Below are 24562 nucleotides of genomic sequence, written 5' to 3' on the forward strand. Positions count from 1 at the left end.
AAATAAGGGGCTGCTCATTCAAAACTGAGATGAGGAGAAACTTCTTCACTCAGAGGGTGGTAGGTTTGTGGAATTTGCTGCCCCAGAAAGCTGTGGAAGCTACATCATTAAATAAATTTAAAACAGAAATAGATAGTTTCCTAGAAGTAAAGGGAATAAAGGGTTACGGGGCGCGGGCAGGAAATTGGACATGAGTCTGGGTTCGGAATGGTCATGGCCCTGTGGGTAGTGGAGCGGGCCCAGGGGCCGTGTAGCCTTGTTCTGCTCCTACTGTGTTCTAATTCTGTTAGATTTCAGGAGATGGTTTTATTCCTGTTCCTGGCTGGGGTGGAGATCGCCTTTACAGAAGGTAAGTACTGTAGAAAATATAGGGACAGAGTGATCTCCTGGAAGAATTTCGATCGCCTAGATGGGTCGGAGAGGAATTTCCCAGATTTTTTTCTCCCAAATTGGCCATTGGGTCTTTATCTGGTTTTTCGCCTCTCCCGGGAGATCACATGGGTTCGGGTGGATGCAGAGTGATAGAAGATTTGAGGTTAGGATCAGATCAGCCATGATCTTATTGAATGGTGGAGCAGGCTCGAGGGGCCGATTGGCCTACTCCTGCTCCTATTTCTTATGTTCTTATGTTCTTATAACTCGTGTGAGGTCATTCTTCTTCTTCTTATGTAAGAAATCACACAACACTAGGTTATAGTCCAACAGCTTTATTTGAAATCACAAGCTTTCGGAGCGCTGCTCCTTCTTCAGGTGAAGAAGGAGCAGCCCAGTCCACCCCAGTCCAACCCCGGCATCTCCACACCATGGCTTCTTCTTCTTAGGCAGTCCCTCGGAACTGAGGATGACTTGCTTCCACATTAAAAATGAGTTCTCAGGTGACTGCTGAGTCCAATGCGGGACCTACAGTCTCTGTCACAGGTGGGGCAGACGGAGGTTGAAGGGGCGGGTGGGTGGGGTGCTTGGGTTGACGTGCGCTCCTTGCGCTGCCTGCGTTTGGCTTCCGCTTGCTCCCAGCGACGAGACTCGAGGTGTTCGGCGCCTTCCCGGATGCTTCTCCTCCACTTTGTGCGGTCTTGGGCCAGGGACTCCCAGGTGTCGGTGGGGATGTTACACTTTTTCAAGGAGGCTTTGAGGGTGTCCTTGAAGCGTTTCCTCTGCCCACCTGGGGCTCTCTTGCCGTGTCGGAGCTCCGAGTAGAGCGCTTGTTTTGGGAGTCTCATATCGGGCATGCGGACAATGTGACCCGTCCATCGGAGCTGATTGAGCGTGGTCAGAGCTTCGATGCTGGGGATGTTGGCCTGAGCAAGAACACTGACGTTGGTGCGCCTATCCTGCCAATGGATTTGCAGGGTCTTGTGGAGGCAGCGTTGGTGGTACCTCTCCAGTGCTTTGAGGTGCCTGCTGTACATTAAACTTCTTCTGGCACTGCATCCAGGTCCTTGGGGCTGCAATCCAGGCATTAACCTCCACAGCTATCTGTTCCCACTTCCTTCACATTTTGTGTCTGGAGGGCTTCCTGCCCCCTGAAGATACAGGACATCTCTCCTCCACGAAGACTGCCAGTGCAGCGTCCGAAAACCTGAGGGCCCGCTCTGTCCCATGGTCAGCGATTCTTCACTCTTTCGCGGGTCAGATTCAGTTGCAGAACCACTCCCAGCACCTGCTGCAGCTACAATGCACCTCCCCTTTAAGAGGTGCAGGCTAGCTTTAAATAGTGTAAGTTAAGGATATTGGGCCCGCTGCTGATGTGTGCAGTCAATGAACAGCACGTGAGGCACTGGCTGCACAAAGAAATCGTTATAATTGGCAGATAGAAAGATTACCTGTAATCATCTGGCATTATTCTCTGACTATATAAGCTGTGTCTTTATGCATCTCTCCACTTCACCTGACGAAGGAGCAGCGCTCCGAAAGCTTGTGATTTCAAATAAAACTGTTGGACTATAACGTGGTGTTGTGTGACTTCTTACATTTGTCCACCCCAGTCCAACACCAGCATCTCCACACCATGGCTACTATCGACACCACAAACTGCCGGCTCAAAGTGGAGAGGATCTCCAAGAAGATCGCGCATATCGACACAGACATCAAGTTTCTACAGAGATGCAAGAAAGCAGACAAGACCCCAAAAGGACTACAGATCACGAACCCACTCAAGTCGACCTACAACACAGACTACGCTGAGAGACTCTGCCGTCGTACCTCTCGCACACTCCTCAACCATCTCGTACACCAGCTCTACAGCAGACGCCGCAACCTCAAAACCGAGATAGAGTCCATGTTCTCAGCCTGTGCTCAGGACACAGCAGACCAGCTACAAGACACCGCCAAACAGACGAGGCAACGGAACTAAACTGCCTACATACACACCAAGAACAGGAAGCTTGAGAAACTCGGCATCACCACCAGCAGCAACCAAGCCTCCCCCGGTACCACGGTTGAAACCACAGGGAAGTCCATCATCAACTTGTCCGACCACACCCTTCAACCAGACGAAATTGAAGTTCTCAGCCGAGGGCTCAATTTCTACCCCACCACCAAAATGGACCCCATCGGTCTCGCGGCAGACACAGAGGAATTCATCAGGAGAATGAGGCTTCGGGAATTCTTCCACAAATCCCAAGATGTCAGCAGCGAACCCAATGAGACAACCAATGATCTGGAACAGCAGACAGAGGGATCCGCAGTGCAGCAACCAAAGAAGAAAGAGTCAAATTGGACCCCTCTGGAGGGTCGCTGCCCTAAGCTTGACATGTATGCTCAAGCTGTCAGGAGATGCATCAACGCCAGATTCATCAGCCACACTCACAAGACAGTACAGAATGTCACCCGAGCACAACGCAACGCCATCCACGCTCTCAAGACCAAGCGCAAAATCGTCATCAAACCAGCAGACAAAGGAGGCGCCATCATCATACAGAACAGAACGGACTATTGCAAAGAAGCATACCGACAACTGGACAACCAGGAACACTACAGACAGTTACCCGCAGATCCGACCAAAGAACACACCCGCCAACTCAACAGACTGATCAAGACCTTTGATCCAGATCTTCAAAGCATCCTACGCGCTCTCATCCCACGTACTCCCCGCGTGGGAGACTTCTACTGCCTCCCAAAGATACACAAAGCCAACACACCCGGACGTCCTATCGTATCAGGCAACGGAACCCTGTGTGAGAACCTCTCTAGATACGTCGAGGGCATCCTGAAACCCATCATACAGGGAACCCCCAGCTTCTGTCGCGACACTACAGACTTCTTACAGAAACTCAGCACCCACGGACCAGTCGAACCAGGAACACTCCTTGCCACGATGGATGTCTCGGCACTCTACACCAGTATCCCCCACGATGACGGCATCGCTGCGACAGCCTCAGTACTCAACACCAACAACAGCCAATCTCCAGACGCCATCCTACAACTCATCCGCTTCATCCTTGACCACAATGTCTTCACCTTCGACAACCAGTTCTTTACCCAAACACACGGAACAGCCATGGGGACCAAATTCGCACGCCAACATCTTCATGCACAAGTTTGAGCAAGACTTCTTCACTGCACAGGACCTCCAACCAACGCTATACACCAGATACATCGACGACATTTTCTTCCTATGGACCCACGGCAAAGAATCACTGAAAAGACTACACAATAACATCAACAAGTTCCATCCCACCATCAAACTCACCATGGACTACTCCTCAGAATCGGTTTCATTCTTGGACACACGAATCTCCATCAAAGACAGACACCTCAGCACTTCACTCTACCGCAAGCCCACGGACAACCTCAGGATGCTCCACTTCTCCAGCTTCCACCCTAACCACGTTAAAGAAGCCATCCCCTATGGACAAGCCCTGCGAATACACAGGATCTGCTCAGAAGAGGAGGAACGCGATGGACACCTACAGACGCCGAAAGACGCCCTCGTAAGAACGGGATATGACGCTCAACTCGTCGATCGACAGCTCCGACGGGCCACAGCAAAAAATCGCACAGACCTCCTCAGAAGACAAACACGGGACACAACCAACAGAGTGCCCTTCGTCGTCCAGTACTTCCCCCGGGGGGAGAAACTACGCCATGTTCTTCGCAGCCTTTAACATGTCATCGATGACGACGAACACCTCGCTAAGGCCATCCCCACGCCTCCACTACTCGCCTTCAAACAGCCGCCTAACCTCAAACAGACCATCGTTCGCAGCAAATTACCCAGCTTTCAGGAGAACAGCGACCACGACACCACACAACCCTGCCACGGCAACCTCTGCAAGACATGCCAGATCATCAACACAGATACCATCATCACACGTGAGGACACCACCCACCAGGTACATGGTACATACTCATGTGACTCGGCCAACGTTGTCTACCTCATACGTTGCAGGAAAGGATGGTTGCATGGTACATCGGCGAGACCATGCAGACACTGCGACAACGGATGAACGGACACCACACAACAATCGCCAGGCAGGAGTGTTCCCTCCCAGTCGGGGAACACTTCAGCAGTCAAGGACATTCAGCCTCTGATGTCCGGGTAAGCATTCTCCAAGGCGGCCTTTGAGACACACGACAACGCAAAATCGTCGAGCAGAAACTGATAGCCAAGTTCCGCACTCATGAGGACTGCCTCAACCGGGATCTTGGGTTCATGTCACACTACATGTAACCCCACCTGACGTAGGGTCATCCAGACTCGAGTCGTCATTGGCTTGTTCTCTCTACACAGATGCGGCCGGACCTGCTGTGATTTCCAGCAAAAAAAATGTTTTTTTGTCTGTTTTTTGTTTTTCATACAGACCCCAGCATCTGCAACATTTGACCCCTTGTGACCCCACCTCATTGTTCTTTGAAGTAATGTTTTCCTGACTAACCTGTTTGGACACCATTCACACCTTTGATTGCTGTGATTATCTCTCTGCCGAGGTGTGATAAATGGCAGTTAGAAAGATTACCTGTAATCATCTGGCATTATTCTTTGACTATATAAGCTACGTCTTTATGCATCTCTCCACTTCACCTGACGAAGGAGCAGCGCTCCGAAAGCTAGTGATTTCAAATAAAACTGTTGGACTATAACCTGGTGTTGTGTGACTTCTTACATCTATGTTTCTATGTTTCCAGATTCTGGTTAGTTTAAATTGGCTAGAAACAAAACGAAACTTTACAAACTAATTTTCTATCCATCTTGAGCATAAAACATTTTATTATTGAAAAAGTTTGTTAGTTTCAAGTGAGTTTTTTTTAGAAAACATTGTCACATTACAGAAACCTTGATGCGAATTGAGGTGGGAATTTTCTTTATGCAGTGTGACACACAGACAATAGAGGTTATATTTAGCCAAAAGAAAAACGACTGTCACTGAAGAGGAGTAAAACTTCACACAGGTCACAAACATCACACGTCCCTGCGGGGCTTTCGATGCGAACACGGATTGTGATGGGAGTTGTAGTTTAAGCTTTTCCTCCCGCGACTCATCGGATCACGTAACAAACTACAACTCCCAGCGTGCAGTGCGCGACCACCACCTCCGCCTCCTCCGAGCGGCGGCGGCCTGCGCGTGCGCAGTGCCAGTGCTGACCCGGCCCCGGACAGCGGCCTGTTCTTTCTCCTGTGGCTGGGACGAGCGGGCGACGGGCAATGGCGACAGTTTGAAGCACGAGAAACGGTCGTTCAGCGAGAGACGGGAGGGCCTCAGCCCAGACACAAAGAAGTTGACTGGTTCGTTTGTTTTATTAGCAGCGATGGAGGCGCTGATTCCCGTTATTAACAAGCTGCAGGAAGTGTTTAACACGGTCGGGGCCGATATCATCCAACTGCCGCAGATCGTGGTGGTGGGGACACAGGTAAGGAGCCCGGGGGAGAGGGTCGCAGCTCTCACCGCACACACACTGCTTGATCCCAGGGCTTTGGTCCACAGTCTTAATTTCCTCTTTTCACCTGCCATGCATTTCCAGCATTTTTAAAAAAAAAATCCGATTTTCAGTATCGGTAGTGTTTTGTCTTCTATATCAATTTGTGTTTCACGGTATCTCAACAACAACATCCCAAGGCCCGTTACAGAGGAGAACAAAAACGAAAGTGGAGCGGATGCCGAAACCATGTCCGAGTTGTGGAGAGGTGACTGAGGGTTGGGTTGAACAGTTGGATTTTGAGACGGTTTCTAAAGGAGGTCGGAGGGGTGGGGTGGGAGTTTCAGAGGTTAGGGTGGAGGTGGCTAAAGGTTCTGCCATCGATGGTGAGGCGAAAGGGGAGGTCAGATTTGGAGGACAGAAGGTTGAAGGAAGTGAAGCGGATTAGGTTGCAGAAGTACAGAGGAGCGACGCTTTGGAAGTATGTCTTTAGGGGATATGGAAGCCAGTGTAGGCTAGTGTGGACAGGATGATTGATGGGACAGTGGGACAGAAAACTGGCAGCTGGGTTTTTGACAAGTTGGAATTTATGGAATGTGGGCAGTGGAAGGCAGGAAAAACATTGGAGCAATCAAATTTGATGGTGACAGAAGTGCGAATAAGGGGTAAGTGGTGGAGGCGGACAATGTTGCAGAAGTGAAAGTAATTTTGGTGACTTAGAGGATGTGTTCTTTAAAGCTCAGTTCAAAATGAAACCATATACAAGGTTTTATTCAGCTGGATTGATTGGCTAGAGAGGGGTCTGAATCAATGGGAAGGGAGCAGAGTTTATGGCAGGAGCCAAAACTTAATGACTTTGGTTGTTCCAAAGTTCAGCTGAAGAAAGTTAAGATTCATCTAAAACTAGATTTCAGACAGACAGAAGTGGTTGTGGGGTTGAAAGTGGTGGAGCGGTAGAACCAGGTGTCATCACTCCACAGATGGAAGATGGTTCCTTACCTGTAGATTGTGTCACCAAGGGGTAGAACATGGATGAGAAAGAGGAGAGCTTCAAGGATAGATCTTTTGGGAACTTGAAGTGGCAGGAGAGAAGGCTCCTTTCTTCTTTGTTCTGTGGATGTGGGTGATGCTGCCAAGGCCGCATTATTGCCTAGATGCCCTGCTGCCCGTATCCTAATGCGCACCAAGTCCCATTCACCATTTTCCCTGTGCTCGCTGACCTACATTGGCTCCCGGTTAAGCAATGCCTCAATTTTAAAATTCTCATCCTTGTTTCAAATCCCTCCATGGCCTCGTCCCTCCTTATCTCTGTAGCCTCCTCCATCCGTACAACCCTCTGAGATCTCTGCACTCCTCCAATTCTGGCCTCTTGCTCATCCCTGATTTTAATCGCTTCACCATTGGCAGCTGCCAAGTCCCTAAGTTCTGGAATGCCCTCTCTAAACCTCCCTGCCTCTCTACCTCTCTTAAAATGCTCCTTAAAACCTAAATCTTTGACCAAGCTTTTGGTCATCTGCCCTAATATCTCCTTATGTGACTCGGTGTCAAATTTTGTTTTATAATGCTTTTATAGTGCCTTGTGATGTTTTACTATGTTAAAGGTGCTATATAAATACAAGTTGTTGTTGTTGGTGTTGGTCTGAGAAGGTCTTTTATTTGAACTGCTGCACTGCCAGAATGGTGTTAATTAAATAGGGAGTTCCAGGATATTGACCCAGAGGTGATAAAGGTAATGAAGGAAACAACAACAGAAAACGCTGGAAATACTCAGCAGGTCAGGCAGCATCCGTGGAGAGAGAAACAGAGTTAACGTTTCAGGTCGAAGACCCTTCATCAGAACTGGGGAAAAGCAGGAAACGGGATAGAATTTTAAAGCAAGTGGGGGCTGGGGAAAGGGGGAGGGGATGAAAGAACAAAAGGGAAGGTCAGAGATAGGATAGAAAGCAGGAGAGATTAAGAGACATTGAGAGATATTCAAGGAACAAAGGATGGCTCTAGATGAAGTGTGAATGGCCCTGGCAGAATGAAGGACAGCTGCCATGTGGGAGGGAAGAAAAAAACCCAGACGAAAGTGTGGATTAAAAAAAAAAGAAAGGGAAAATAAATGTGTATATATATGTAATAGGGGCCGAGGTTATGATCTGAAATTGCTGAACTCTATGTTGAGTCCAGAGGGCTGTAGAGTGTCTAATCGAAAGATGAGGTGCTGTTCCTCGAGCTTACGCTGAGCTTCCGTGGAACAGTGCAAGAGGCCGAGGATGGTGAGGTCTGAGTGGGAATGGGGCGGTGAATTAAAGTGACAGGCGACCGGAAGCTCGGGGTCCCCCTTACGGACTGAATGGAGGTGTTCCGCAAAGCGGTCACCCAATCTGCGTTTGGTCTCCCCAATGTAGAGGAGACCACATTGTGAGCAGCGAATACAGTATACTAAATTGCAGGAAGTACAAGTAAATCGCTGTTTCACCTGGAAGGGGTGTTTGGGGCCCTGGACAGTGGGAAGGGGGGAGGTATAAGGGCATGTGTTGCATCTCCTGCGCTTGCACGGGAAGGTGCTGGGCAAAGGGGAAGGGGTGCTGGGGGTGGTAGAGGAGTGAACTAGGGTGTCGCGTAGGGAGCGGTCCCTACGGAATGCTGAAAGGGGAGGTGAGGGGAAGATGCGTTTGGTGGTGGGATCACGCTGGAGATGGCGGAGGATGATCTGTTGAATGTGGAGGCTGGTGGGGTGAAAGGTGAGGACAAGGGGAACTCTATCGTGGTTCTGGGATGGAGGGGCAGGGGTGAGGGCAGAAGTGCAGGAGATAGAACGGACACAGTAGAGGGGAATCCTCAGTTGAGGAAAAAGGAAGACATGTTGGAAGCACTGGTATGGAAGGTGGCATCGTCGGCGCAGATGCGGCGGAGACAGAGAAACTGGGAGAATGGAATAGAGTCCTTACAGGAGGCAGGGTGGGAGGAAGTGTAGTCCAGGTAGCTGTGGGAGTCTGGGCTTGTAGTGAATATTTGTCAATAACCTATCCCCAGAGATGGAGAAGTCGAGGAAGGGAAGAGTCGGAGATGGACCATGTGAAGGTGAGGGAAGGGTGGAAATTGGAAGCAAAGTGAAAATTTTCTAGTTCGGGGCGAGAGCAGGAAACGGCACCGATACAGTCATCAATGTACCAGAAAAAGAGGTGAGGGAGGGGACCCGAGTAGGACTGGAACAAAGAGTGTTCCACATATCCCACGAAAAGGCAGGCATAGCTAGGACCCATGTGGGTACCCATAGCAACACCTTTGATTTGGAGGAAATGAGTGGAGTCAAAGGAGAAGTTGTTCAATGTGAGAACAAATTCAGCCAGGCGGAGGAGGATGGTGGTGGATGGGGACTGGTTGGGCCTCTGTTCAAGGAAGAAGCGGAGTGCCCTCAGGCCATCCTGGTGTGGGATGGAGGTGTAGAGGGATTGTACGTCCATGGTGAAAAGGAGGCGGTTGGGGCCGGGAAACTGGGAACTGTTAAAGTGGCGGAGGGCGTCCAAAGAGTTGCGGATGTAGGTGGGAAGAGACTGGACAAGGGGAGAAAAAATAGAGTCGAGATAGGAAATAGGAAGAGATAAGTTCTGTGGGGCAAGAACAGGCTGAAGCGATGGGTCTACCAGGGCAGTCCTGTTTGTGGATCTTGGGAAGGAGGTAGAAGCGGGCTGTGCGGGGTTGGGGAACTATGAGGTTGGCAGCCGTGGGGGGAAGATCTCCAGAGGAGATGAGGTCAGTGACGGTCTTGGAAACGGTGGCTTGATATTCGGTAGTGGGGTCATGGTCCAGGTAATGAAGGAATATGCTTGTTAGGATGCTGTGTGACTTGCAGGGGAACTTGGAGATGATGATGTTCCTACAACGTTGCTTTAATTGTTTTTCTGACTGGTAGAATTTGCGGGGGAGGGAGCTGATGTTGAAGTAACCTTGCTAAGTTGCTACAGTGCATCCTATAAATCGTGTATACTGCAGCCACAGTACACTTGACGGAGATGGATATTGTGTCCAGTGGGTGGGGGGTGGGGTCACTGATCAAGTAGACTGCTTTGTCCTGGATGGCATTTAGTTCCTTTAGTGTTGTTGTGGCTGCACGCTCCAGGCAAATGGTGAGTATTCTATCACAATCGTGATTTGAGCCTTGTAGGTGACGGAGAGGCTTCGAGTGCTCAGCAGGTGAGCCACTTATCACAGAGTACCCAGCCTCTGCCTGGCTCCTATAGCAATGGTGTTGCTATAGCTGGTCGTTAAGCTTCTGGTTGATGGTGAGACACAAGGGCCCAGAAATTCGGGTCGGGGGCTTCCCGCAGGTGCAAGCCCCCGACCTGCACTTACCTTGCGCGCCGGCCGTTGAGCTGTGGGCCCGCGTGGAATTCCGATCCTGGGCCTGCTCCAGCTGCCGGCGCGCATTGCTTGCATATCCCAGGGGCGCAGTTAGTTCGATGCGGCCCCTGGGATCACGTGGGCCATGGGGAGCCAATCGGAGCAGGGAATGCTCCATTCATAAGATTGACAGGAAGAGCTGTCAAAACTTATAAATACTATGGGCCCCAAAACATCACTAAATCTTCAAATACATTTTTTTAAAAATCAAATTTTTTAAATAAACTATAAATTACATGAAATAACTATTTTAAACAATAATTTAAATTTTTGAAAAAAAATTCTTTTTTTTCTAACGGGGCTAAAAATAAACTTACCTTGCTTTAAAGTATTTAAAAATAATAAACCTGTGGAAAAAATGTTTAAATTTTAATGAATTCACCACTTACCTTGTAAAAAGCAGGCCTTACGCCTGCTTTTTATATGTGTAAATTCTGCAGACTTACCCTCCCGGGAAAACCTGTTTTAAAAAAAAAAAACTAAGTTCGATGCGCACGCGCAGCCTCTCCCGCGCACGCGTTCGACCTCTGAACCCCTTCGTTCAGGGGAATGGAAGTGCCGGTTTCCCGCGCATGCGCAGTGCATGCAGGAAACCGGCACTTCCATTGGGCTTACGGGTGAGTACCCCGTGTGTACTCACCCATGGAGACCCGAATTTCTGGGCCAAGATGTGGATGGTGAGGGATCTGGCAATGGGGCTGTTGAAGGTCAGGGGGAGATGGATGGGCTTTCTCTTGTTTGAGATGGTTATTTCCTGGTACTTATGTGGCAGGAATGTACCTGCCGTTTGTCAGCCCAAGCTTAGATGTTGTCAACGTCCTGCTGTAGACTAGCACGCGCTACTTCATTTTTGGAGGAAATGATAATAGAGCTGAACATTGTGGAATATTCAGCAGTCAGCCCCAGTCCTTACCTTGGTTGGAAGGTCATTGATGAAGTAACTGGCTGAGAATGCTTCCCTGAGGAACTCCTCCAGTGGTGTCTTGGGGTGTGACGATTGGCCTCCGATAACGTAATCATCTTACTTTTTCTGTTAAATATGACTCCAGCCAATGGAGGGTTTTCCCTTTGGGCCCCATTGACTTTATTTTTGGTAGGGCTCCTTGGTTCAGTCATGGGCAGCTACTCTCACCACTCTTCTGGCATTCACCTTGTGTCCGTGTCTGGATTAAGGCTCTGGTGGGGACTGGAGCTGACTAGTTCTGTGAGAACTGGAACTGAGCATCGGTAAGCATGTTGTTAGTTAATACGTGTAGCTTGTTGGCACTATTGATGACTCCTTCCATCACTTTACTGATGATTAGCAAGAGGTTCATGGGGTGGTAATTGGCTGGGCTAAGTTTATCCTGTTTTTTGTAGATAGGGCATATGAGGGCAATCTTCCATATTATTAGCTGCACTGGAACAGCTTGACTAGGAAAGCGGCTAGCTGTGGTGCGCTGGTATTCAACGCTACAGGTGGGATTTTGTCGGGGCCCAGTGCACTAAACTACTCGGCACTTTTAGCTGAAGACAAACACTTCAGCCTTGTTCCTTGCACTCATGCCTGCAGGAGGTAGGCTGGTAAGGTTGAGGTCAAGGTTATTGCTGGCAATGCACTGGCTTCATCCAGATCAGTAGGAATGTAACCACCTGAGGGTAGTCCCATATTGCTGGACAATGGAGGAGAGGCGGTTGAGAAGAATTGACTAGTCGATCATATCAGAGACTGTAGAGAAGTCTAGGAGGGCAAGGAGGGATAATGCACCACAGTCACAGAGAATATCATTCATGAGTCTCACTCTGAGCAAGTAAAATCCCCAGTATTCCCCTGATGTTGATGGCCATGTAGAGGGGGCGGGGCGTAATGTAAGACATTCTTGGGGACATCACTGTAACAAGCTGATCTGCTTTGCAAGGGGAGTCAATCTTTGTATGCTGAAGATAAACCCATAAAGGCTCCCCTGTGCTGGCTCTGTTCCTAAGAATTTCATCTGTACTAACCTTGCTCCAGGGTTCATAAAGGTCACCTTGTACTGATCTTGCTTCGATTTGTTGTGGGCAGGCAAGGAGTCATTGTCCTGCTGTTGCTCCTGGTGAGTGGGATGGGGAAATCCCATTGCTGTGTGTGCACTAGGTTTGGGGATCCTTGTGCCAACCTTTCCAGGCAGACCCTATCTGGTAAGAGGACAGTAAAGAAAGAGGAACCAAAATAAGAGGGAAATAGTTGTTTGTAATGACAGTATCTGTCATCATGCATTCAGTCGATTAATTGCCACTCCCTTAGGTAATTTAAATGCCTTTGAGAGGCATTTTCCACAAGTTACAGACTGTGGTTGTTGTTTCTTTTTCACACAAATAGTAGAAGAAATCTGGAACTCTCGTCCAAAAGGCTGTGGCTGCTAGGGCAATTGGAGTGTTCAAAAGTGAGAGAGACCTTTGTTAGGTAAGGGTATTGCGGGATATGGAGCAAAGGTGAGTAAATGGAGTTGAGGTACAGATCAGCCATGATCTAATTGAATGGCGGAGCAGGCTCGAGGGGCTGAATGGCCTACTCCTGCTCCTATGTGATCAGGAGTACTACATCCAAGGTGCTCCAGACCCTCATTCTCTGCCCTGGTGTCAGGGTCACTGAATTGAGAACGCCTCTGGTATTTCTCGTTATATTGGCACTGTATGATGATTAATCAGAAAAGAAGCCTTGTTTTTTTAAATATCTGTATAATTACCATAATAACAGGGCAGCATTGTTACTGTTTTCATAGTCACATCTGGCCCTGTATTCATTTCATAATTACCATTACTTGATGAAGGTTTTGGAATTTAAATTGTATTTCTACAGTTTTAGAATGTGATTTCAGTAAATGAACCCAGTTTTCAATCTCACTCCTTAACACTTGCCCAGGTTTCTGTATTAGATGATTTTTATTGTCTGAGGTCCTGTAAATTTGTAATTTGCAAGCTTAGCATGTTCTAATGCTGCAGTGTCAGTTGCATGACTGGATATTCCTATACTGGGGATGTCATAATAACAAGACAGGTAATTGTTGCGGCTGCCTCTTGCTCACATGCAGCAACAGTGAGCTAAGGATCAGTGAAGAAAGAGGCCATTGGCGCACTGCGCCTGCTCCAGCTCACTGTCCCATCCCCTATATTGTTTTAAATTTTCCTTTTTGAAGATATGTATCCACTTCCTTTTTAAAAGCTATTATGGATTCTGCTTCTAGCAATATTTCTGGTGTGGCATTCAAACCTTCTACTTAAAAACATCTCCTAACTTCTCCCTTCATTCCTTCAGTACATTTATGCCCCCTATATCAGCTCAGTGACCAATGGAAATAGTTTTTCCCTATTTAACTCTTCATAACACTTTCTTTACATTCTTTATTCTATTGAATAGAGGCCCAGTTTCTCCAGACTTGGTTTACATTCCTATTATAATCTTAGTAAATCTCTGCTGTGCTCACTCCACTGTGCCCAAAACAGGTCACAATATTCTAACTGTGGCCTAACCAAATCTAAAATAAACGATTACATTGAAATTACAAAGCTGTTGAAGGTGTTGAAACTATATTTTGAAGTAATCTGACTATATAAAGGGTAGGTCAGAAATAAGCATGCATTCAGATCTGTCTGTGCAGCTAATGAACCACAAGACTGTTCTGAAGTTTAGCAGCACCCTATAAGTATATTTTGTAATATATTAAGTTGTTTATTCATGTGATGCCCTCTTTTTGCATCCTACACCATCACCACTTTTATTACTTTCTCAATTACATAGTGCTTCCACCATGCTCAATGTATCCACCACACAACAATAAGAACAGTTCAAAACAAACATAGGCCCGGATTTTGCGTTAAGAATAGCGGTGAGGACAGCAGCTTCTGGAGTCCGGACATGCACAGTTAAATGCGGAAATCCGGAAGTTGCTGTCTGATTTGCACTACTCCACAAGCTACGCTACACCGGTACCTTGCCGATAGACTTGGCATTGAAATCCATGTAAGGGCGTGAAATTGTGGTACTTGCCCACTAGTTACCCACTAAATATGCTAGAAAAAGTTAGGGCTGGTGCATTCAGGTGTAAGTGAATTTTTAACGATGTGATAAATCTTAATTACAGCCAAACAATCCCTCTGGCAATGAAAATTCAATTTTACTAGTGTGGAGTCTCATTCCTTCAGAATTTAATTATTGTTGGCGATGTAATTTAAAAAAACTTTTTCTTTCTGTCTCTTTTATCACTCTCTTAATCCTATCTTTCTTTCCCTCACTTTATTTCACTTTCTGTACATGATTTTAGAATGAATTAAATATTCTACTTTATACTTCCTGGTTTAGACTCTGCATGTCTGTGAGGATTCTTCAATCTAATTGGTTGTGTAGGCACACTGTTGCTTTACCTGCTCACACGCGCCACAGATTCCCTGTAGAGGGCGCTGCACTGGAAATGATCTCTAGGAACTGTAAGTTGCTGCTCAGAAGCCCGCAAAAAGTCCATGGGCAGCTGTAAGTGTAATGAATGGTGCGCACCGTTCCTTCGCCGCTGACCGCAAAATCTGGGCCATAGTATTAAAGACACTACACAATCTCCAGGAACCCAATTAAACCACCAATTCTTTTTTAAAAAAACAAACCATGGTCTAGGCAGAAAATTCAATACTGTCAAACACTGTCCCACTGTGACATAATACAGCAAAAACTTGCATTTATATAGCGCCCTTAACATAGTAAAGCGTCCTATGGCGCTTCACAGGAGCGATATCAGATAAAATGTTGACACCGAACCACATATAGAGATATTAGGGCAGGCAGCCAAAAGCTTGGCCAGAGATGTAGCTTTTAAGGAGTGTCTTAAAGGAGGAGAGAGAGGTAGAGCGGCGGAGAGGTTTAGGGAGGGAATTACAGTGCTTAGGGCCTGGGCTGCTGACGGCATGCTGCCAGCAGTGGAACAATGAAAATCGGGAACGCATAAGAGGCCACAATGGAGGAGTGCTAGATCTCGGAGGGTTGTAGGCAATGTTCCCTGTAATTTTGTTTGGCAAGGGGCGCGCGGGCTATTCAAAATACCGTGGGTGCGTGGGTTTTCTCATTGAAAAGCTGACTGCGCGGGGGTCCCTGGAGCACTGCAGCCGCGCAGCTTACAAGGAACATTGGTTGTAGGGCTAGAGGAGGCTACAGAGATAGGGAGGGGCGAGGCCATGGAGGGATTTGAACACGAGGATAAGAAATTTAAAATCGAGCATTGCAGGACCGGGAGCCAAGGTAGGTCAGCGAGCATCAGGGGTGATGGGTGAACAAGACGCTGCGAGTTAGCAATATGGGCAGCAGAGTTTTGGATTAGCTCCAATTTATGGAAGGTGGAAGGTCAGTCAGGAGAGCATTGGAATAGTCGAGTCCAGAAGTGAGACAGCCCCGGAGGAGAGTTTCAGCAGCAGATGAGCTGAGGCGGGGCAGAGACGTGTGCTATTACCAAGGTGGTCTTGGTGATGGAGAGGATTTGGGGTTGGAAGCTCAGCTTACAAGAAAAAAATCAAAATGCGATTACTGATGGAGATCGGATATGCTTCACAATAGCAACATTTATCTAGATTTCCTTAAATTATTAGAATTTTTAAATGTAACTTTAAAAACATTATTTTTACTTTTTCCAGTGTTTCTATATTTGTTTTCCTCAGTTCTGTCATTTTGCAGCTATGTTGATACCCACGGGTCAAGATCATCCCTTTCTCCTGCTGAAGTGAACCAATTGAAAGGGATATTAATTCTGTAACTGGAATTAGCCTCAAGCTAACTGAAGTATCCAATGATGCTGTTGGAATATGCCCTGCTTCTCCAGAATATGTTTATTCCAAAACCCAGTGAAGGCAATTGGAGCAAACCTTGTATACCACCAACTTGTATCTTGTAGTTTTTTTTTAAGACAAACTGTTTCTGTTCTCTTAACTCTCGACAGAGCAGTGGAAAAAGCTCCGTGCTAGAGAGTCTGGTGGGAAGGGACTTGCTCCCCAGAGGTACTGGCATTGTCACTCGAAGGCCACTGGTTCTGCAGCTAGTGAATGTTTCTCCCGAGGAACGGAAGAAAGCATCGGGAGATGATGATGGTATGATTTATATTTTTCCTTATTTGTGTTATGTTAATTTGCGTAAAGTTTGTTGTGCTGACTTTGAGGACAGAAATGTGAGAATAATGATGCTGGCTTTGTATGATTGTATCCTGTGCTGAACTCCAAACTTTCAAAACCTCGTCTGGTAACTCTTACTCCAGTTTTCTTTTCTTGTATGGCTGAGTGTGGAAACTGAACAGCACGAGACTCTGGAATGTGTCCCAGCACTGCTATCGAGCTGCAGAGTTTATTCTCTTCTCTTGCTTGCTTTAAAAAAAAATAATTTATCTTTTCTTCAATTTCTTACTCTTCATACTCTAAATGTATACTTCTTTGAGCATTATGAAAGGGCAGTACAGTATGGGTATAGTTAACAGCAACTTTGATTGAAGTACACTATTGTCTGCACTCAAGCTCCCAATGTTTTACTTTTGTTTACTGAAATAGTTTTTTGCTGATTTTCTTTCATTGTTTCCTGCAGGCATTCATTTCCTGCTAGGTAAGGGTTTCAGTGGAGTCAGGTACCCTCTGATTCCTCGGCCAAATGGCCATTCTTCAGTGAGGCTAAACCATGTTGGCAGGCTGTTGAACTGCAGAGCATGACTACTGATCCAGCCTTCACCTGGTGTTCACACACATGGCACTTCCAGCAGGCTCACTGGATAGGGATAGAAGTTGGAACCAGTGTTCGCTCTCATTTCTTTTCGTGCATGGTCCCTTTAAATTTGCCGCGCGGTATCTCTTCCAGCTTATGAGCGGCCTGCACGGGACTTCTCGATTGCTGTGCGGCTGCGCACCCGCGTATCTTGGTGGGAGGAATGTTGGTTGGAACCATGACCAGTTTTTTTTCTTCTTTCTATTCCCCCGCCAATCCTCCCATTAACCCAGAGGCATGAGGCAGTAGATGAGATCAGTCAATTCATTGCAGATTGAATTTGGGACATAACTGGTTATCTAATCACTACCTCATTGGCGCGGGTGGGGGGGGGGCTTGACACCGTGCTTCGCACTTAAGGTAATTTATTTGTAACAAAAAAAAGTAGACTAGAGTTGGTATAGATTGTAGCAAGCCACTCATTTAAATATAAATTTGTGGAAATTAGTTGCCCAAGTAAATAAATGTACTGAATAAAAATAATTGGCTTCAAGTGACATCTGAAGAGAACTGTGAAAAAGGCTTATAACATAGTGTACCTGGACTTCCAAAAAGCCTTTGGCTGCTACGTGAGCGTAAAGTGATGGCATTCAAGGTAAAATCTGGAATAGGGATCAAAAAACATTGTCTGAAGGAAAGGAAGCAGCGGATAAAGTATTCCATGGCATCATCCCAGGCTTGTATGTACAGAACCTAATTAAGACTGTCCTGGTGAAGAGTGGTTGTATTGTGCTGTGTGAACGCAATAACTCAACCTCTTGGGAAATTCTTTTGTTTTTCGGTACAACTCACGTCATATGGTACTATATGTTTATATTGTGGAACCACTTCCACTGGGATATAATGTGGTTGGCTACATTGCAAGTTTGCTTACATTTCAAGGAGGATTCAGAGATCGAGACATCACCAGAACAGCTGTGAATGCACAATATTTGCTCATGCATCGGCCCTCTAAAACTGAATGAACTTGGCACAATCTGTTTCCTAAAGGCAAAGTTTTAATCTATAATGTAAACTATAATTTCCCGGTTGATCAATGACGCATGTATTATGGAAATTTCCAGAACTCCATAACAGATTGGTAACCATGGTATTTTATATACTGGATGATTACTGTTATGCAGCATAAGCAATGAAGTGTAGCTTGAATGTACTTGAAGCAAAATAGTAATGTAGTTATTTTTTGCTTAATAACTTTGTAATGGCATCAAAGTGACATATCAGAATAGTGACTAGCCCACAAAATCTATACAATTAAAAATCTTGTGTGTATGCACAAACTTTACTTCCTGTTGTCATGATTCTTGGTAGCAGGGTTTTATGCCGATGCTTAGCATTGCAGCTGTCAATGTGAATATTTTATAACTGTAAACAGTTGCCTGTCGTGGCTTGCTAATGAACCAATCAAATCGCTTTTTTTTTGAAAATTATTTTGGCTGCTATTTTTGCTCAGTAATAGAAATTTCTAATTTTCAAAATAAGTTTTTAAACATAAAAATACATATGCCACAATTGAATTGCTTTTTTTGTATTTTTAATACCCTTAGTTGCAAGATCAGCCCCTGCCTAAAGACTTGATATTTTTATCTGAAGGCAGGTCCTGCATTTTGAACATGTTCAGTGAAAAACTTCACGAAACAATCACAAAACACCATATTTAATGTTTTCAGTTAACTTTTAGAAGCCTGGGATTAGTGAACCAAATGAGTTTTTAACAACAATCCGGTAATTTCATGGTAACTATTACTGATGCTAGCTTTTAATTCCAGATTTATTTCATTAACTGAATTTAAATTCCCCAGCTGCCGTGGCAGGATTTGAATTCATGTCTCTGGATCATTAGTCCAGGCCTCTGGATTACTAGTACAGTAACATAAACACTATGCTGCCGTAACCTGTTGCCTTCAAAGTAGGTGAACTAGATAATAAATCAGGAAGGAATACTGCAGAGTTTTCTAGTTTCATGGAAGGTGGCAGTCTGTAATGAGCTCTTGGACTTACAGGGCCCTGATTTTTTTCACAAGATAAGATGTATTAAAGCTCTCTCTGCACACCATATCGTGAACCCATGATTTTATGGTGTAGTTTTCTTTTTCGGGGCTTTAGTTCAAACCATACATCATTCATTATATTGAAGAACTTGAGTCCATGACTAAGATCAGAAACTCATCCATTGCCTTCTGGGACTCCAGTAATTCTTCTCACTCCCTTCAGTTACAACCACGGCCATCATTCCTCACTCCCTACCTATGACCTCCCTCTATCTAGAGTTTCGGTTGTTAGATATTGGTGAGTAGGGATGACTGATGGTAGACAATTAGTCCGCTACATGCGCAGGGTTTAGTTAACTGTCACCGAAGAAATTTTCAATCATTTAAAATTGTTGGGATGCTAAATATGTTGTTGAATTCCCCCTAAACCTTTCTACCCCATCTCCTTAAATCCTGCCTCTTTCTGCCCTAATATGTGGCTCCGTGTCAAGTTTTGTTTGATAACGCTCCTGTGAAATGGCATGGGACATTTTAAAGGCACTATATAAATGCAAGTTGTTAGCAATATTTTTGATTTTTAACATTTCTATCACTGCCTTAAATGACAAAAATATTATAAAATATTTCAGATGAAACTTGGGCTGCATAAACCTTCTTGTTTTTCTCCTGCAGATAATCTGAGTACAGTATCTGTTGTATCTGTTTTTCACTCTGCATAAGGGAGAAAGTATTTCATGAGCTAAGCATCTCGTAAGCTGACACCCACTTAACCTTTTCTCTCCGCTGTTTCTCTAACTACAGGCACAGCCATGTGGAAAAATTATGGCCAGCCTTGCAAAGGTTTCCACTTCCTCTTGTTCTCCTGTTTCTGTGTGTCATGCCTGTTCTCTGCATGGCTTTGGGTCATTCTCTAGTTATACACCATGAAAGGATAACCATTTGGCATTGCATAGAAACCTGTCTGAAATTTATTGTGGTGGATGTGAATATTTTAAAAGGGGGCATTGTCAGGTCAGCGTATTGTGCAGCGGAGTGGCAGGATTCAGGTTCTAGCCTTTAGTTTCCACATGACAATTTCCCCATCTCAGCTATTCTGTGTAGTAGAAGAGGTTCCCAGTAGCCATATCGCAGAGCAAGTAAACGTTGCCAGCTCTAGTGTAACTCCGAGCAGAGCAGCATTGGCGGAAGTCTGGAAGTAGATTGTTCTTTATCTATGTACAGGTGTAGCCACAAATAAAATAATTTAAATATAAGTAATTGCCGTAACATTTTATGCACATGAGCAGAGGAACATAATTTTTCAGGACTTGGAATACATTAGTGACTATCCAGGTCTGCTGTAATATTTACAGTAACAATGTTTTTAAGAAGCACTGGAGAAAGTGCAAAAAAGATTTACTAGAACTGTGAGGGTACAACTATCAGGAAAGACTTACCAGACTGGGGCTCTTCTCTCTAGAAAAGACAACACTGAGAGGTGACCTGATAGAGAGGGCTTTTAAAATTATGAAGGGGTTTGATAGGATGTTTCCACTTGTGGGGGTGAGTCCAAAACTAGAGGCCATAAATACAAGATAGTCACTAATAAATCCAATAAGCAATTCAGGAGAAATTTCTTTCCTGAGAGAGTGGTGAGAATGTGGAACTCGCTAATACATAGAATAGTTGAGGTGAATAGCATAGATGCATTTAATGGGAAGCTAGATAAGTACATGAGGGAGAAAGGAATGGCAGGATATGTTGATAGAGTTAGATGCAGTAAGGTGGGAGGAGGCTTGTGTGAAGAATAAACACCGACATAGACTAGTTGGACCTAATGCATGTTTCTGTGCTGTAAAATTCTAGGTAATTCTAGGTAACTCATTTCATTTGAATCTCTTTTAAAATAAATTGTTGTAATGACAGTTCAGATCAATTCACGTGGATTTAGAAATTTTCTATACTTCCTGTTTGTATGCAAAAATTTACGAGAGATGTCAATGCCCATTTTAAAGTATGCAAAATCTTTGTACAATGAAAAAAGAAAACATATCGTAAATTGCGATCCATTGCATGTGTACTGCATAGTAGAACATTGAAATTGGTGGTTTATTCTGGAGGTGGTCCCTTTGTGCAGCTATTTTGTACTATGTTTTGCATATTTTTCTCTGATTTTCCTTTTGTGTCAATCATTGTTCCATGCTCAGACCAATCAAAATAAACATAAGTGTCTTTACTCAAAGTTTAAAACACTTGTATGTTTGTGTCATTGTTAAATATAGAGGTTTGAGAGCACTTCCTGTTACTGAGTGGATTTGCCTTTAATACAACAAAATGGTTGATTAATCCTATATCTAATTGTGTGGTATATATCCTGGTGTTCCATTAAGAATATAGCAGTATTTTCAGAGGTGGCAGGGTGTGAGAAACAGGACAGGCAGATTATAGGTATCCGCCATGTGTTTGTAATTGGTGATCACCAAAGCAATAACTTTCAGTGCGGGGACCCAAGAGTGACATTGATAGGGTGATGTGGTCAATCAGTTTCAAAATATCTCATTTAGTAAAATGACTCAAATATTCTCGGGGAGAAATTCAGTAGGTTGCACCACCCATTAGCGCCTTAAGAGGGCGCTAAGTGTATCGCAAGCCAACTGGCGCCCGGACGCGGCACTGCCCACGCCTCCCGTTAAATTCCGCGGGACGTTAGTGGTGGCACTAACCGTTAACGCTGCGCTGCTACCGATGACATCATCGGTGTGCGCAGCGCCCCGCCCGCGATATTTGGCAGCGCCCCCTGATTTACCGCCGGACGCTATGTCCGACGGGTTATGGGGGGGTCTACCTGCGGCTGGGGAGGTGCAAATTAAAGGCGAGGTGCGGGGCGGCCATTTTTGTTGCTGGCCGCCTGCCAGCACCTGCCTGCGCTCCCGTCCCTAGCCTCCTTAACCCCCCCCCCGCAGAGTGCTGGCTGCGCTCCAAGAGCCCGGCACTTCTCCTCGGTGCCGGGCTCTTTTGCCTGCTCTCCCGATCCTCGGGGGCCCAGCTGGGCCCCAGATTGCGCTGCACAAGGGCCCTCCCCTTTAAGAAGGGGAGGAAGGCCTGCAATACCGCAGCGCGACGTGCCGCAGCGTGTCCGTAGCGCCACGATATTCACTCGCAGCGCCCCAAGTAGCGCCGCGCTTCCCTTTGGGGCGCAACCACTCAATATTCCGGTGCGGGGGCGCGAATGTTTCCAGGGCGCTACTTTTAGCGCCCTGGCGAGGCTGGCGCCCCAAACGGGGCTATACTCAATTTCTCCCCCTCATTGTTTCTATGCTTTTCTGGCGTGTTTTCAGTTTTCTGATCAAACAGGAGAAAATGTCACCAAAGGAAAACAATGAGCAGTCCACAGGGAAATTCTAATTATGGTCTGGCACCACTAACTCCTTGTCTGACTTATGGGATCCACACTTGCTGAAATAGTCTGTTTCAGCCATTGGATTTAGGGGGATGCAGTAAACGGTAGCACTGTTGTATCTGCCTTGAAGGAACTTTTTAAAATCTACACTGCTCACTGGGACCCTCTTGTGGCTGGGCTGGTGCATGACTCAGGGAGTCGGTAAAAAGTTTTAAAATAAGTTACACGGGTGTCCTGAATCAGAAATTACAGCATAGACGGAGACACTTTAGCCTATTGTGCCAGTGCTAGCTTTCAACTGGAGCTATCTTCTCAAATCCAATTTCCCTGCTCTAAATACTTAGACAATTTTTTGGCCGTACAATTTTAAGTGATATATTATCAGTAGCCTCTTCTGTTATAGCAATCAATGTTATAACCACCTGTGTAGGAAAAGTCTCATAAGTTCCTCCTTTGTTCACTTAATGATTACCCTCATTCTGTGTCCTCTTGTTACTGATTCGCCAACCAGTGGAAGCAATCTTTCACTGTTTACCCATAATTTTGAAAGCCTCTATTCAATTTCCCCCCCTTAACAATTTACATTTCTATAACACTTAAATGTCACTTTGTATATAATAAGAGCCATCAACTGCATGGTGGATAGGAAGTGGGCACAGAGCGGGGGCCAGGGCTGGGGGAGAATGAAGGTCAAAAAGTAGGGTCTTTATAGAAGTTTTTGAAGGCATGGAGTGAGGTGGCAAGATGGAGATCCTGTGGGTGAGGTTCTGGATGGCAGGGGCAAGCTGGCTAAAAGAGCAAACACTAATGAAGCACAAGGACTGGGGAGCAAGAAGTCCGACTGCGTTAGAGGACTGGAGGGGAGATCACAGAGTTAGGGAGAGGCGAGACTGGTGGGGTTTAAAGGTGAATCTGTGACACAGGAAGCCAGTGGAACTTGAGTGATGGACATGCAGGTCTTAGTGCTGCAGCATTCTGGATGGTTTGTACTTTATGAATAGTTATAGGGAGGCCAGCCACAGAAAGCATTTGGAGAAGTCCAGGTGCAAGGTGATAAAAACATGCATTAGGCTTGGCAGTGGAGGGGGAGAGGTAGAGTCAGAGGTAGATGATGTTGCAGAGGTGCTAAAGAGACCGATTAGATATGAGATAGGAGGCTGAGTTTGGTATTGCACAATAGAACAATTTTCTGTACCTTTTGGGCTAAGGCTGAGTTGACAGCCAATGAGTTGGAGGGAGTTGATGTCAGAGGGTTGAAAGTATTTGAGGGCCAAACAGGATGGCTTTGTTTTGCTGGCACTAAACTGGAGGAAGTCTTGGCTCATCTAGGTCTTAATCTTGGATAGGCAATTTGAGATGTTGGTAACAGCCATGGGGTCAATGGAGGAGGCAGCAAGGTGGAGCTGGGTGTCATCAACATACCTGTGAAAGCTGGTCCCACATTTCTAGATAATATCACCAAGGAGTCGCATGCAAATGATCAAGAGAGGGCAATGGCTGAACCCCTGGGATACACCATAGGAGATTGTGCAGGTGCAGGAGGAAAAACAGTTTGAGCCACAATAACATGTAGAAATGGAACCAGGAGAGGACATTGCTATAGAGATGGATTCTGGAGGAGACACATTAGAGGAGGATGGAGCTGTTCAGTGTTGAAGGCAGTGGAGAGGTCAAGGAAGATGAAGAGGGGAGAGGTCACGGTAGATGAGGACGAACAATGACCCGGAGTAGTAGTTGCATAAAACTTGAAGTGCAATTGGGAGTTGGTCTAAGAATGGCTATTGGTTCTTTGTCACAGCATAGGTGGGATCCTCAGGAAGAAGTACTTTATCCTGGAGTATAACTTATGTGGGTTTGAGTGAAAGGTAAATTCCTTCTCCATAGAGTGTAGGGTCCACGAGATATCGGCCATGCTCAGAACATTGCATTGCTTTTGGGTTGCTTAGGCTGTTTGTCTACGTGCCTTATGTGTTGGCTGCCTGTCTCATTGTGGGTGGACGGCATTGTTTAGATCTCCATCCATGATCACTATATCTTCCTTATATGGGCGAGTGTGAGGAATGCTGATGTGGGGTAATCCTCATTTGGGATGTATAAGCTAAGCATTGCTTTGCATCCTGCTATTCGACCTGTTATTCAGATGGAGAGGCTGTCCTCTCCAGGGATCGTTGTCTTCAAAGCGAAGGCAAGCTTTATTTTTGATTA

The 24562-nt window shown here is 45.8% G+C and overlaps 1 protein-coding gene across 2 annotated transcripts in view; it reads left to right on the plus strand.

Annotated features, from left to right (window-relative positions):
* Positions 1–5541: 5541 nt before the first annotated feature.
* The window catches only part of LOC147106088 (dynamin-1-like protein), a 64543-nt gene continuing 45522 nt past the window's right edge, over positions 5542–24562 (plus strand). Inside the window, exons 1-3 of one of the 2 annotated variants that reach the window (XM_086008847.1) lie at positions 5542–5850; positions 16182–16329; positions 19780–19818. In XM_086008847.1, the coding sequence (XP_085864973.1) occupies positions 5749–5850; positions 16182–16329; positions 19780–19818 (289 nt within the window). In that variant the 5' untranslated portion in view covers positions 5542–5748. The remainder of the gene's footprint in view (positions 5851–16181; positions 16330–19779; positions 19819–24562) is intronic. The other variant, XM_086008848.1, reaches the window with a different exon arrangement.

The sequence above is a fragment of the Somniosus microcephalus genome, chromosome 16 (genome assembly GCF_052327205.1).
Source record: "Somniosus microcephalus isolate GS21.2 chromosome 16, FLI_Smic_1.0, whole genome shotgun sequence".
In the NCBI taxonomy this organism is placed as follows: Eukaryota; Metazoa; Chordata; class Chondrichthyes; order Squaliformes; family Somniosidae; genus Somniosus; species Somniosus microcephalus.